The sequence below is a fragment of the Prionailurus viverrinus genome, chromosome X (genome assembly GCF_022837055.1).
Source record: "Prionailurus viverrinus isolate Anna chromosome X, UM_Priviv_1.0, whole genome shotgun sequence".
Lineage (NCBI taxonomy): Eukaryota > Metazoa > Chordata > Mammalia > Carnivora > Felidae > Prionailurus > Prionailurus viverrinus.
In genome coordinates, this window is record NC_062579.1 from 53,792,033 (window position 1) to 53,807,782 (window position 15,750).

The 15,750-nt window shown below is 40.3% G+C and overlaps 1 protein-coding gene across 7 annotated transcripts in view; it reads right to left on the bottom strand.

Moving 5' to 3' along the window:
* Positions 1-15,750, bottom strand: part of HDAC8 (histone deacetylase 8) — a 235,802-nt gene that overhangs the window by 212,984 nt on the left and 7,068 nt on the right. Inside the window, exon 5 of one of the 7 annotated variants that reach the window (XM_047844368.1) lies at positions 10,081-10,188. The exons of the other annotated variants lie outside the window; for them this stretch is intronic. Coding sequence (XP_047700324.1) covers positions 10,081-10,188 — 108 coding nt within the window. The remainder of the gene's footprint in view (positions 1-10,080; positions 10,189-15,750) is intronic. 7 annotated transcript variants of the gene reach the window in all.

Genomic DNA, 15,750 nt, shown 5'->3' on the forward strand with positions numbered 1-15,750 from the left:
GGACAAGATCTCCACACCTCCATAGTAATCCAGCTCAGAAAGCTGCAAATCCAGGCACCCAAAACCCTTTCAGAGAATTTCAATAGGAACAATGGAAAATCAAGACAATTAGCAAAACCTGTTTAACTTTCTTCATCCCAGACAACCCTGTAGCTCTCAAACACACTGTGGACAGCACGTTTCAAAAGCAGTGAAATCTCCATTTGCAGAATTCCAGCTAACAATTCTGGAGGGTCAGGGCCAGACCAGGCAACCAGCATTCTTCATCAGCTGCCAGCCTCTCTTGAAAGAGGGAGGAGCTGGTATCAGAGCAGAGGCAGCCAGGGTCATTAGTGGCTCTTAGCTCAGGCACTACAATGTGCACTGTTACCTAACACTATTGTTTACACAAATAAAGCACATAAATGCCAAGTCGGACTCTTGCCCTTCTCTTGTCTAAGGATTCTTTAAGCACCAAGAATCATGGATGCTATATTTATCAGCCAGGTTATGAACTCTGAAGGATAGTTTCCTAATGGAAATACTGACCACAGTTAATTAGTCAAACACAAATTTCAAGGTGAAAATCTCTTGACTCTAAATATTCATTCTTTTATTCAAATTATAAATATTTATTGAAGAACGATTATGAGACAGATGCTGAGATGATGAAAAAATTAGCTCAGCAGAACACTTGGAACTGATGAAACAGTTTAGATGAACATCAGATCAATGAATAGAAACAATGGATGACGTTAAAGAGAATCTCATCAAGCAGAAAACATCCTTGATTTAGCCTTGCATGCCCTCTAGTGGTCCCTTGGCTAAAATGCAAAGCTTATATAAGCCCACAGTTTTTGGTCATGTTGAATATGCTGGAACTCTGACGTACTGACTGCTTATTCGACTTTATGAACACTTAAACTTCTGACTGCGGTGTAGAATCTCCTCCCTCCCTCCCTCCCTTTCTTTCTAACTCTATCATTGTCCTGGTTCTGATAATTTCATAAAATCTGTTAAGATATTATCATTGATTCATTCAACAAGTATTTATTGAGAGCCTACGTTGAGAAGGAATTAACTCATCTTTCCAACTTAATAATTTTTAATTTTCCAAACATTTTGACACTCAATAAGTCAACTGGTAGTATGAAGGACACACCTCAAAACAGCTGGGAATTAATGTTTCTCAGTCATCTCCTGCCCATCCATTCCAATTTTCACACTTGATTATTCACCCAACAAAATTTTATTGAGGGTTTACTATGTGCCAAGTAGAGTTCTAGGCAGTGAGCTATAGTAATGAACAAAAGAGATAAAAATCCCTACCTCCTACAAAGTTTATTTCACATAAATATAAAATAAATAATAAAAATAAAGTTATATTCTAGTGGGAAAAGACAGACATAAATAATAAGTAAATTAAATCATTTTTTGATGATTAATAGTATGGACAACAATCACACAGTGTAAGGGCAATGGGAAGCTTTTTTGCAATGCAAATCTTAAAACATGGCCAGGGAGTCTTATTGAGACAGTGATTATTCAGCAAAGACTTGAAGGAGATGAAGGGGCACTAGCTGGGAGAAGAGTATTTCAGACAGTAGGAACAGCAAGGGGAAAGACCAAGAGGTGGGAATATGCCTGGTAGGTTCAAGAGATATGAGAAGTCCAGTGGCCAGAGAACAGCAAGGAAAGGAAGAAAACAGTTTTACAGGAGGAAGAGGGGAGAAAGAAGGAAGGTGCAGGGCTTTGTAGGGTAGAGTAAGGACCCTAGCTTTTACTCTGATTGAAACAAGGAACCAATGCAATGTTTTGTCCCTTCTCCTTATCCCCAATAGCCAATGGATCACCAAGTTCTGTCTGTTATGCCTCTAAAATCACTCTCAAGTGCTTTCCTTCCTTTTTACAACCACTGTTACTACCTTCAGTCACACTTTTAAGATCTCTTCCCTGGTCTCTGAGCATAACAGTCTGTTCTTTTTCTTTCTTTATTTTTTTTTAAAATTTTTTTTTCAACGTTTATTTATTTTTGGGACAGAGAGAGACAGAGCGTGAACGGGGGAGGGGCAGAGAGAGAGGGAGACACAGTATCGGAAACAGGCTCCAGGCTCTGAGCCATCAGCCCAGAGCCCGACGCGGGGCTCGAACTCACGGACCGCGAGATGGTGACCTGGCTGAAGTCGGACACTTAACCGACTGCGCCACCCAGGCGCCCCATGTTCTTTTTCTTTATTAATGAGATTGCGTAGAAGGGTGAACTGATCTGGGGTCAGGAGGTAGAGGTGGAGGCAAAGGGCAGGGCATAAGAGTGCAATTTACTTGCAGTCCTGGTACCTGGACCTGAAAACAAACACCAGAGTTACATTTAAGAGAGAATACTAGGGGCGCCTGGGTGGCGCAGTCGGTTAAGCGTCCGACTTCAGCCAGGTCACGATCTCGCGGTCCGGGAGTTCGAGCCCCGCGTCAGGCTCTGGGCTGATGGCTCAGAGCCTGGAGCCTGTTTCCGATTCTGTGTCTCCCTCTCTCTCTGCCCCTCCCCCGTTCATGCTCTGTCTCTCTCTGTCCCAAAAATAAATAAACGTTGAAAAAAAAAATTTAAAAAAAAAAAAAAAAAAGAGAGAATACTAAGGTTCAGCTAGGAAAGCATGCTTATAATAGGCTTATAAGATCAACATGCTGATGGGTGGTCCTCCCAACTATCTCCTGATCAACAACCTTGTAGTGAATCAGGCAGTTGGACAATCATGATGTTGCTGGAAAGCTAGCGCCTCTTGCAAGATGAAACTGGTCTCCAAGCCCTAGATTGCTGAGGCTAACTGCAGGGTACAGCATAGACAAGTGCATCAGGCAGTAGCAAAATACTTGGATGAGTGATCATGAAGTAGCAAGGGCACAATATTCTAAAAACTGCTTGCTGATATAGAAGGTCTATGGGAAGACGACTAAATTTCACCTCAGAGGTTGCTAGGTAAGAGTCCTTCAATTTTTGGCATGGGCAGACAGGGCTGTGCCAAAAGAAAATCTAACTGGTGTCTCACACCTGAATGATCCAGTTAGTGTAATTCATACACTACTCAACAGCAAACACTTTTTCTAAAATTTTTTTTATTATTACATTTCTTTGTTTTTGAGAGGCAGAGAGAGACAGAACATGAGTGGGGGAGGGGCAGAAAGAGAGGGAGACAGAATCCGAAGCAGGCTCCAGGCTCTGAGCCGTCAGCCCAGAGCCCGCAGCAAATAGTTTTTCTATGTGCCAGGCATTTTCTGTGTGCTTTACACATATCACTTCATGTAATACAACTGCTTTGTGAGGTAGGTACTATTATTATCTCCATTTCATAGGTAAGGAAATCAAGGGACATAAAGTTTAAGCAAGCTGTTCAAGGTCACATAGAAAAAGTGGTAGTGCTGAGATTCAAATCCAGGCAGTGTGACTTCAGAATCCCTGCTCTTAACCTCTATGCCATGTTTTATGGTGAAGGCTAATTGAATGTGTACTTGGGTAGTCCATACTTGGTCAGCAAGGTACTGACCAGGCTCAGCGATGTCAATGGTTCCAAGGCAACAGTAGGCTAAATGCCAGGAAGAGAAGAGGTCTGGATAGAGGAGTTGGATAGAGGAGTTGTAGTGCATTAGAAGAGAATTCTGAGGAGGTTGGCCCAGAGGGCCAATTGTATTATGTATTGGAAGTACAGAAGTAGTGCTGCCCTCCTCCACCCCCACCAGAACATGGTTAATCCATATGGCCTGGCAGGTTGTCTGCTGGTAGTGGTATGGTGGAGAGGCAAATGTGGCTGAGGATGATTTTGCATGGCATTCTCCAAAACTAGTGTATTAACTGGAGGCTGTGGTTGGGGAGCAGATGGCCATGGAACCCGTGAAAGTAGAAGACCTTTTAGATGTATGGGCAGCAATGGCTGCCGTGAATTGAGGTAACGGGCAAAGAGGGACCCACCACTAGTAAGAAGGTGTTACAGATGTGGGAGGTTGGAAAATCTGTACTGAAGTTCACTGGGACAATGTCCCAAGAGCCTGAAGGTTACCTTGGTCTGTTTTTACCTCAACTACAGTGATTATTAGTGGTTAGGTCAGAATGGGGCAACTAGAAAAACCTTTAGACCAGGAGTTCTCAAACTGTGCTGGGCATCAGAATTACCCAGGGAGGCAGTGGCAAAAAGTGAATATTCTTGGGCTGCACCCTTAGAGGGTGTGATTCACGAATCTTCATTTTAGGATTAAGATGCAAGTGGTCTACAGAACACAGTATGAAACAAAATCCGTGAGATTATGTGCAAAGTTTGAATGGGCTGTGTTGGCCTGTTGGAGTGGTACCCATGAGCACAGGCAAACCCTGATCATAATAGCATGGGGCATCTCGGAACAACATAAACCTCTGGGCTGCCCTGGAATGGGCCCGAATCTTTATGTTCTACACATGCATCTGCCTGCTCCCTATGCTGTGGCTGGGGTAAATGGCTATGACTTTCTTGGGCTGAAACCCATTTCTACTGCCTGTTGGTATTCTGAATTCTGAAATAGGATGGGTGCTTTGGGAAGGGTATACTTTACCTGGTATGGGTTGAGTTTACGAGTCTGCCTTGGCTGCTCTAGGCTATAATTGTTTGAGCTCATGATCACAAACTGTCTGTCCTTCTAAAAGGAAGTGTCTCCTTATCTTGAAAGTGGCCTTGATCACTAAGAGCTCTTACTCCCACTTGGGGTAATTAACCTTGGTTCGGGCCAACTTCCTGGAGATGTGGGCGCAGGGGGAGAGATGAAAGTACTCAGGTCCTCCTGTAACAGGACAACAACCCCAACCTATCACCCTCCCACTCCATCCACATCCTTGTACATGGATGCTGAAGGCATTAGTCAATGGTACAGGCCAAGGCTGGGGTAGAAGGCCTTCAGCTACAGGAAGGTCATTTTTGTGTCTGGGACCACATTCCCTTCATTTCAGAAAGGCTTACATCTTATCCAGAAACACAACACTCACACTTCAGGGCTTGGCCTGGAGACAGTACTACTAACATCCCATTACCATGTAGCTTAGAGATTCTGTGACATCACATTAAATAAATTTATCAAACTATTGATCAGGTAAATAACTATTCTAAGAGGTGGTGTGTGATCTCATTTGCTTGAAGAAGGCAGGAGCACCACACAGGAAGTTCCATACATTACTTTTCTTAAACTAGATGAGGTTCTTGGTGCCCCTAAGGTATAGACAGCTCTGTGGATAATAGAGACTTATGGAATTAAATTGGGAGGTTCCAGGTTAACAGAAAGGATTTTGAATAGTGAATACACTGAGGCTGAAATAATCTTGACAGAAAATATTCTCTGCTTTTTATTTTCAGAAAGTGTCTCAAGGCCAATGCAGAAGAACTGGAGGATCTGATGAAACCTGCAGTCAGTTGCTGTCCAAAGTTTTTATATTATAGAAGGCCTTGATTTTAGACTGGGAGAACATCTGCTCCTTTGGTATTAAAGGAAAAGTCCTGGGTATTGGCACTAGTGTACAGTCAATTTCCCAATCAGGCGCAGTCTCTCTGTCTCTCAGTAGAGAATATCTTCATTTGTCTTATGGGTATGGGTTGTACCTAGCAGTGTAAAGGTTTAGTTGAACAGAGAATTCTATGTGATGTTTGGGAGGGGTAGGGGTATAGGGAATCCTGGCAGTAAAAGTCTGACAAAGCAAAAGACATGAGTCTTGAAGGCAAAAGTGAATAGTCCACTCTGTCAAGAGCAGCTTATAGGCAAAGGGGAAGTGTAAGTGCAGTGGGGGACAAACAGTACCAGGGCTGACTTTAGCTGGATAGGTAGTGGGACCTGCTGGACCAGGGACTTTTCTGAGAGGCTACCTAGGACCCCCTGAGTATAACCCAGTCCAGATATAAGTGACTTTTATCAAATGCTATGTGCCAGGTTCTTTGCTAAGCTTTTTAATGTAATTATTATTAGATTTAATCCTTATAGCCCTATAAGGTAGATAACTTAAATTATTATATCCAATTTACAAATGAGGACACTGAGGCACAGAAGTTTTACAGCTAGTAATTGAGGGACCTGGGATTCCCTGGACAACACTGAACTACTGTGATGTATGGTTCTCCCCAGTTCTAAAGGAAGTATAAGAACACATCTCATCCCCTAGAGGCTAGGGGTGGTGATGCCATAGGAACAAAGCATGTCTTAGCTGGTTCCTACTTTGCTGCCTGGCTGGGCAGTCTTCTAATGGAAGGGCTGGTGCCTTACAGGCTGGGCACATATTGAAAGAATGATCTGGGCTACTACAGTAAAGGAATGTCTCTTTTGTCTGGTGATGTGTCTGTTCTCCAGGTGCCAGCATTGAATGGGTATAAAGAGAATCCAGGCCTCCATTTTCATGTAGTTATCTGTTTGTAAAGGTTGGAGGGCAGGAAGTACAGATACAGGAGCAGGGCTGGCCACTCAGTTAACAAGTTATACTCTGCATACAGCCCTTTGGGGAAACTGTAATGCAATCCACTGTCATTCACTCCATGCATAAGGAACTGGAGGCCTTGATAATACAGCTCTAGTGCCTTTGATCATAATTTCCAGGTGGGTAGTACTTAAGAGCTAGAGGTCTAGTTCTACATTCTTGTAGAGCTTGCCAAGACACAAGGCAGTTTCATGGCTCTACCATTTGCTGCCCCCCAGGTGGAAGTACCAGAAACCAACAGCATTCTAGGATATATCTCTGTCTCTTCTCACAGGGAAGCAGGACAGAGGGGGCCCAGCTGGCAAAGATCCGGTGTTGCCATGTGGTAGGCAGAAATGTTATCGGACAAGAGGACATAAACAGGAGTGTGGGAGGACGAAATGCATCATTGAGCTAGAGATGTAGGTCTTAAATGGATTATGAGAACAGGATAAAGGAAAATATTGGGAGCTGAGATGCAGAGTCAAATAGGTTAAGAGACACCAGAAGGCAAGAATGAGGAACAGCCAGTCAAAGTGGACAAATAAGATATCGCCAGACAATTCTGGAGGTTAGGAATCACTGTTCTGTGTTGGGTTTTAATATCTCCTAGCACATGTTTACATGGACAGGGTGAGTCCCATTTAAGGGAATCTAGATGTGACAAGATGACTTCCTAAGAGTCTGACTACAAAAAGCAGAATCAAAGGATTCAAAGCAGCCTGTGAGGAAGTGATAGAAGAGAGCAAGAGTTGTTTTACAGAGAGTATTGGTCATTGGGCAGGCACTCTTCAGTTCACTAGCAGGCAACCCACTCAATCGTCTGTAACACCCTCCTTCCCTTCTTTTGCTCTGGCTTCACAAGTGGTGGTTCTCCTCCTCCCACTCACCCCATCCCCTCCTGCCTTCTCTGAGACTTTGCTCCATTTCTTATCCTTCTCATATTTCCAGTATTTCCCTTTCAGCCCATACATATTATTAAATCTTTTAGAGCAAACCCAACAAGCACCCCTCAAGCCTCACTTTCCCTTGACCATTGCCCTCCTCTTTCCTTTCTTTCCATTCAAACCTTTGGACAGTTTATGTTCCTTTCCTGTCCATTGCTTTAGTTCCTGCTCACCCTTCAACATTTTGTATTCCCATCCCTCTCCAGGATGTTATCTTACCAAAATCATTAGTGACTGTTACTTGCCAAATATGACTGACATTTTAGTACTTCTCTGGATTGACCCCTCCATAGCACGTGGCACTGCTGAGAGCTTTTTGCTTCTTTAAACTCCTCTGCTCCCATGGGATTCCATGGTCCCTTTCTATTTTGATTATCTGGCTGGCCCTGATTGTCGCTTTTTGGCTGAATTCACTGGGGCCTCTTCTTATACTTGCCCGTTACAAGTTGGTGTTTCCTGGGGCTCTAGGCTCTACTTTCTTTTTCTCCTGACTCTCTGCCTTTTCCCTAGGTAATCCTGTCCATTTTCATGGTTTGCACCACCACTTTATATACTGGCAACACTTCTGTTTCTATTTTTAGCTTCCACCTCCATCTCCAAATTGGAGTATCCACTTTCCCTGGCTATTACCTTTGCTGCACACCAACACCTATTCTTGTTTATTGAGGTTTACAAGGGTTAAGTACACAGGTTGGAAAAATCAGGCTGCCTGGGTTTGAATAACAATGTGATCACTTACCAAGCTTGAGCAAGTTGTTTAACCTCTTTGTACTCCAAATGGGTAAAAGAGAGAAAATAACAACATCTGCTTCTTAATATGAGAATATATGAGAACTATGAGAATATATGAGACAAAATTCAGGTAAGGTAGCATCTAGCATGTAGCTCACCACATTGGCTATTGTTATCAATATCCTGCTTTCTCTGGGACTCCGCTCAAGGAAGCCAGAAACTTGAGTTATCTTCCTCCTCTTTCCTCTCCACTCATATCCACTAATCATTAATACTTGATTTTATCTCTTAAAGCTGTCTCAAGTCAGCCTTCACCATTCTCCATCCCACAATCTCACTACTCTGCCTTAGATCAGGTCTTCATCACTTGTCATTGGGAGGACTTGCTTGTGCCCTATTCAGTCTCCCTACCTCCAGTCAACACCTCCTTCAATCCTTCCATCCTCTATGACTACAGAGTTAGTTTCCTAAAATACAGATCTCACGTTACTTCCTCACATAATTTTGCAGTGCCCCCCCCCCATTTCCTACTACAGAGTTTCTCAAAGTATGCACATCAGAATCACTCCTAAAGTTTGGAAGTTGTAGGTTCTGACACACTACTCCAAACCTACCCAATCAAGATCTCTGAGAGAGAACTAGATATCTACATTTTTCATTTGGGGGATTCAGATATTCATGAAGCCTTTCATAACCCATTTCCTACTTTTCTACCTCACCTTCTGCCATTATCCACTTGGTACTTTAACACCTCCAACACTACAGGGCAGTGTGTAGTTTCCCAAATCCACCAAGCTATTTTACATCATTCTGCTTTTACAAAGGCAGTTGTGGCTTTCTGAATGCTGTTCACCTTCTTGTCTCCCTGGCACACTCCTTTGCATCCTTTGAAGTCTTCTTCGCCATAACCTCCCTACTGACCAATCTTATTTTACTTCTTTACAGCACTATTTCTCAATCATTTGCTCATTATCATTTCCTAATCCAAGGAGCCTTTTTAGATAAGTTGTCTTAATTGACCACTCTATAAAATTTTAATATCACAGATATACTGCACATCATAAACCATGTAACATCTAAGTTTTTGTTTTCCCCCACTCACAAGAATCAATTTTTGCTCTGGTGGCAGACACTACTCTCCAACCTGGTCTTCTCAATTTTCACTTTTGATTTCTCTGGTAAGTCTTTTCTGATTCTCTTCCTATCTTTTTGAACATTTCTTCTCCAGATTCCTTTGTAAGCCTATCTTCTTCTACTTGTCCTGTAAACACTGGCATTTCACAAGGCTCAGTATTTGTTTCGTTTTGTTTTTCTGTATTAAAGATGCCTCTCAGGTGATTTTTATCTATTTTCTTAGTTTTAATTACCACCTATCATGCTGTTGATGCCCAAATCTGTATTTTCAGTGAAGATAGCTATCCTGAGCTCTAGCATCTTGCTATTCCAAGTATGGTCCACAGATTGGCAGCATTTAGTATCATCTGAGAGCTTGTTAGAAATGCAGATTCCCAAGTTTCATCCCAGACCTCCGGAACCAGATCTGCATTTTATCAAGACCCCCAGGTATTTCATATGTACAATAGAGGCTCAAAATTACTGGGCTGGACCCTGTTACCAGCTCTCTAGGAGACATCTCTGATTACATGCTCCATAACCACATCAGCTCTCATCTCTTACTCTTCTTGGTTAATGGTAACAAAATTTACTCAGTCATCTACACAAGAAATCTAGATCACTCCTTCCTTATCATTTATATTAAATTGCTTACCATTCCTATCTCTTCTAGCTACTAAATGGCTCCTGAATTTATTTGGTCTTCTATGCTCATCACCACTGCTTTCACTTCCTTTTGGGTAGATTATTACAGTAAAGTCCTAATCAATTTCTCTATCAACATCCTCCCCCAACTCTCCACCAGTTTACCTGCTGACTTGCTAGAATCAGATCCCTAAAATGCAAATCTGATCATGTTACCTACTCCTGGATAAAGCTTTCTTCAGTGATTTTTCATTGTCCAAAGCCAGGGTTCTTAACCAGGGATCCATCCATCCAGACAAGGGCTTTAAGAGAGTCTTATACTTTCTGAAATTACAAGGAAAAATTTGTGTATGTGCACTTTTCTACACAGTAGACAGTATACATAGTTTTCATCAGATTTTCAGAGGGTCCATGACCAAAACAGGTCAAGAACCACTGATCTGAAGGATTAAGTTCAAACTATGTAGCTTGGCATATAAGGACCCTTTATACCTCTCCTACCTTTCTTACAGTCACTTACCTACAGGAGTTCCAGCTTTAATTACAGACTTGGAAGTTCCCTCAGCCTTCATGCATCTCTGTCCCTGCACATGCTGTTTCTGGAATAACCCCAAAGTTACATACATAGCCAGTACATGGTGTGGCCTGGATTTGCACCTAAGTCTTATTTCAAAGTTCACAGTCATTTCACTCCACAGTGACTTGACATTTTACATTGTGGCCTAGTACACACAAATACATACACATACACTAGAACAAGTTTCATGAAATCCGTCTTGGGATCAAAACATGCTGGCTGCCGCCCACTAAACTGATACAATGTTCTGTTAGTGAACTGCAACTCTCACTTTAAAAAACACTGCACTAGACTTTTGCTGATACAGAAAGTTCTTATTACTGAGAATTTATTGCCTTAGCCCCAGAAGTATCAAGGTTTTGAGGTTTCCTAGGGATACACAAGCTGTCATAGCATGAAGGCATTTGCTAATGAACTGACCACTTTTGTCAGTCTCCATTCAAACAACCTACTCGTTTAAACACTAGTACCTATCTCTATCCATCTGTTCAATCACTATGTTTTTTATGGATTGTCATATATATCAGTGAGCAATTCACTACAAATCTATCACAAAGTAAAATTACAAATCTTATAAAAATATGCAAGATATCATGAAGTTAACACACAAAACTGACAACCAGGATCTGTAGACCAGTTTACAGATGAAGAGGAGAAAAATAACTAAGGATAATGATTTTAAAAGTTGTTCAAAAAAAAGTGATTTGAATACCAAATGATTAAGGAGAAGCCCTCAGAAAAACTGGAAAAGCCCTTGAACATTTTTGGCAAAATCAACCCTCTTAACGATTGTGCTGCAAAAATCTCACAGAAAGTCAAATGTACCATCTTGAAATGTTGCACACTTTTGTTTGAAAAATTAGGCCCAAACAAAAGCAATCAATCCTCAATGCATTCTTTGTTTGTTGTAAGAATTACATAGCATTCAATTCTATTAAGACACAAACGAATTTTAACAGTTTTTAATTATTCAAGTTAGTGTACTAATCAAGCCCTGCCCATTATTTACTCTAAAATTTTAGTCCTCCTTTTATTTTTAAAATATAATTTATTGCAAATTGGTTTCCATACAACACCCAGTGCTCATCCCAACAAGTGCCCTCATCCCTGCCCATCACCCACTTTCCCCTCTCCCCCAACCCCCATCTACCCTTAGTTTGTTCTCAGTCCTTAAGAGTCTTTTATGGTTTGCCTCCCTCCTTCTCTGTAACTTTTTGTTTCTCCCCTTCCCCTCCCCCATGGTCTTCTGTTAAGTTTCTCAAGATCCACATATGAGTGAAAACATATGGTATCTGTCTTTCTCTGCCTGACTTATTTCACTTAGCATAATACTCTCCAGTCCCATCCACGTTGCTGCAAATGGCCAGATTTCATTCTTTCTCATTGCCAAGTAGTATTCCATTGTATATATAAACCACATCTTCTTTATCCATTTGTCAGTTGATGGTTTAGTCCCCCTTTTAAATGGGTTCACTAAGTGGCCTTCTGTCTGGTACCAAGTACCCTCGAGTAATAAGAACCTCCTGTATAACTCTTTGTTTCCTCATCATCTGGAATACAGCAGGAGCTTAATAAAAGTTTGTTAAATGAATAATTGCAATGGCCTTCTCCTCTCTAGCCTCAGTTCCCTCAGATCCAATCAGCACATTGCCACCCTCTCTAAAATTCTTCACTAAATCCCCACTGGCCCGAGAAAAAAGTCCAATTCCTCAGCATAGCTTACAAAACCTTTACAGTCTGGTCTTGCTCTATTTGCCCTCACATTCTGGCCACATTTAACTACTTGCAATTCTCCAAATGCCCCATACTTTCCACTGCCCTGTTTTTATTGTTCCCTCTGCTTGGAAATCTCCATCCTTGCTGATGATAGGAAGGCAAACTCCTTCTCCTTCTTCTGTACACTCCACCACCCTGCACATAACTGGAGCATACACTGGTCATATTGTGTCTGTACTGTAACTGCTTCCCACCTTGTTCCAAGCAGTTTTTACTATAAAAAGTTCTGCTGATAAAATACACATTAGAGAAGATATAGGAAACAGAAAAAAGATACATGTATACATGTGTATGTATGTATGTGTGTATCTATATATATCTATATCTTTCACAGTATCATCATCCTCACAAAGTCACCAGTATCATTTTGTTGTATTTCCTTCTAAGAAGAAAAAAATGTTTTTTTCATAAGCATCTATTTTTTTACATGACTAATCAGAGTGAATGTACAATGTTATAGCTACCTGCCCTTTAAAAACAAAGCCAACATTATACAATATGCACTGTTTTTTAAAGTTGTATTTTATTTGAGAGGGAGGGAGGGAGGGAGGGAAGGAGGGAAAGAGAGAGAGGAGTGTGAGAGCAGGGCAGGAGCAGACAGAGAGGGAGAGAGAGAGAATCCCAAGCAGGCTCCACTCGTCAGTGTAGAGCCCGACTTGAGGCTTGAACTCACCAACCATGAGATCATGACCTAAGCCGAAGTCAGATGCTCAACTGACTGAGCCACCCAGGCACCCCAATATGCACTTTTTTTGTTATATAGTCATCCTAACCACCATTTGTTAATGGTTACATAATAGCCCATCAAGTGGATATGTTACAGTATAAAACTTAACCATTCTGCTGTTGTTGGATATTCAGGTCTCCCTCCTCTTTTTTGGCTATAAGAGAGAAATGACCATCTTCATACACACAGCTTTTCCATATTTTGGATTGGCTTATTTCCTTAGGTTAGATTACCAAGAGTTATAGATATATGAGGTAAAAAATCTTTCTTCCTTCAGCTCAAATCTGGGGGGAGAAAAATGTATACATGTATATACTATATTTCAATCTCTCTTCCCATAATTATCAGTGATGCTAAATATTTATTCATGTTTATTTACTATTTGTTTCCTCTTTTGTGAATTGTTCATGTCTTTTGTCCATTTATCTAAATTTTAGCATTTTAAAACATCAATTAGAAGGGCGCCTGTGTGGCTCAGTCGGTTAAGCATCTGACACTTGGTTTCGGCTAAGCCATGACCTCATGGTTGGTGAGATTGAGCCCTATGTTGGGCTCTGCACTGACAGCGTGGAGCCTGCTTGGGATTCTCTTTCCTTTCTTTCTGCCCCTCCCCGACTCGTTCTTTCTCTCACTCTCCCTTTCTAATTCAAAAGCAAATAAATAAACTAAAAAAAAAAAATCAATTAGAATAAAGAATTTAAACATCTGTAATATTTGCTGTAACTTTTTTTGCATCTTTTTATTTTGGTAATATTTTAGCTGCAAAAGTAATAAAATCTCTTTCCAGAAATTTTGCAAACTAAAGAAACACATTTTTAAAAATCATCAATAATTCTGCCACCCTAATATAGCCACTATTATTATTCCCACTGTTTTTTTTAATATGTGTATGTTCTATAAAGTTGTAATTGCAGTGTGCATACAATTTTAAAACCTGATTTTTTATTAACACATAAGTATTTTCCTGAAATGCTCTATAGTCTTCATAATCATCATTTAAAAAATAGCATAATATTCTATGGAGTAGATTCACCATTTCCTTATTACTACATATTCACATTATTTCTAATTTTTTTTGTTTCATAAGTAACACTGATAAAGGCTTCCATGCAAATAGTTTTTTTGCATATTTTGCATTATTTTTTCTGGAAATATTCTCAGTAGTAGGATTAAAGGACATCAGTCCTTATCCCTAAGGTAGATAAAGGGCATTAATACACACTAGCTACCAAATTACTTTAAGGGGCTGAAACACTATTACCAGCCAAATAAGTACCATCTTTTTCAATTCTGGCTTAAAGAGAGGCTACTTAGTTGTTTAAATTTGCATTTCTTTGATCAGTAGTGATGAACATTGCCCCATGTTTTCTAGTTGTTCTTAAACACCTTTGTAAATTTTCTATTTGTGCTCTTTGCCCATACTTCTTATACATCATACTGTATAAGTGCCTTACTTAGAAAATATAAACCTGTCACATTCTGTCATATTTTTGTCAAATATGCCTTTTTAGTCTGTGTTTAAATCTTATTTTTTAAATGACCACAAAACTTTTAAAAATTATTTTGGTTTTAAGAATTTATATATCTAAATTTGTTGATCTTTTCCTTTGGGAATTTTTTCTATTACTTCCTAAGCTTAGAAAATCTATTCCCCTTCAGAAGCCTGATAAATATCCATTCATTCTAGTTTTTTTAATTTGATTTTTTATATTTAACTCTTCAATCTAGCTGCCACTTCTTTTAGTTTATTACAGGAGATGAGGGTATAAATGCTACCAGCTGTCACAACATCATTTACTGAACAATCCTTTCCACTCCTATTCACTTGCAAAGCATCTTTTATAATAGACTGAATTCTTATATGTAAAAGTCTCTTTGGAGAGCATACCGTAATATCATCTGTCTAATCTTATACCAGTGGTACCATGTTTTCATTATTCTAGTTTTGTATGTTTAATATCTAATAGCATTAGTCCCTCATCATTCTTCTTTTGAAGAATTGTCTTTGAAAATCACTGTTTTTTAGTTTCTGAATGCAATTATTTGCTGTCTTACCTCTTAAGGTATCAATTTCTTGAGGGCAGGATTGGTTTTATTTCCTTACAATAGACTGCTAAGAATGATATTACTGGGTCAACAGGTATGAACATTTTCCCCACTCTTTTAAACACTTATTTCCAAAGCTTTCAAAAAGAGTGTACCAGTTTCACTGTAACCATGCCAGAACAAGGATATTTTGAAGATTTGTTTTCAAAATTGGTCAGGGAAAAATATACCATGCTTCAATTTTTATATCTCTGCTTATTAGTGATGATAAACATATGCTTGGCATATAGTAGGTGCTTAATCAGTGCATGCTGAATGAATAAATGGCATGTCTGAATCCATACAAGTATTTGGGGATGGAAAAGTTTAAACAAATATTGTGGTTAAAATAGATAATGCTTGCTAGATGTAAGTTGGTGGGCTACATGCCTGTAGTCCATTTGCAGAGATGTTCCAGAGGTGCCAAGAACCCCCTAGAATTTGGACCAGAATTGGGGCAATCCCTAGAGACTCTCTGTAATTTCTATTCACCACAGTGTCTGTTTCCAGGTAGGATCATCTGAAAGCTGTCTGAAACAGTTAAGATAATACCCACCTACATGTAGCCCAGAAGCAGCCATGATTGGCTCTAGATTGAGTATGCTTCATTTCAAAGCAAAACAGTGACAAGTGGCAGGTATCTGGGTATTCCACTAGAAACGGATCCAGGCCCTGAATTTAAATACATAAGATCTGGGGTGCCTGGGTGGCTCAGTCAGTT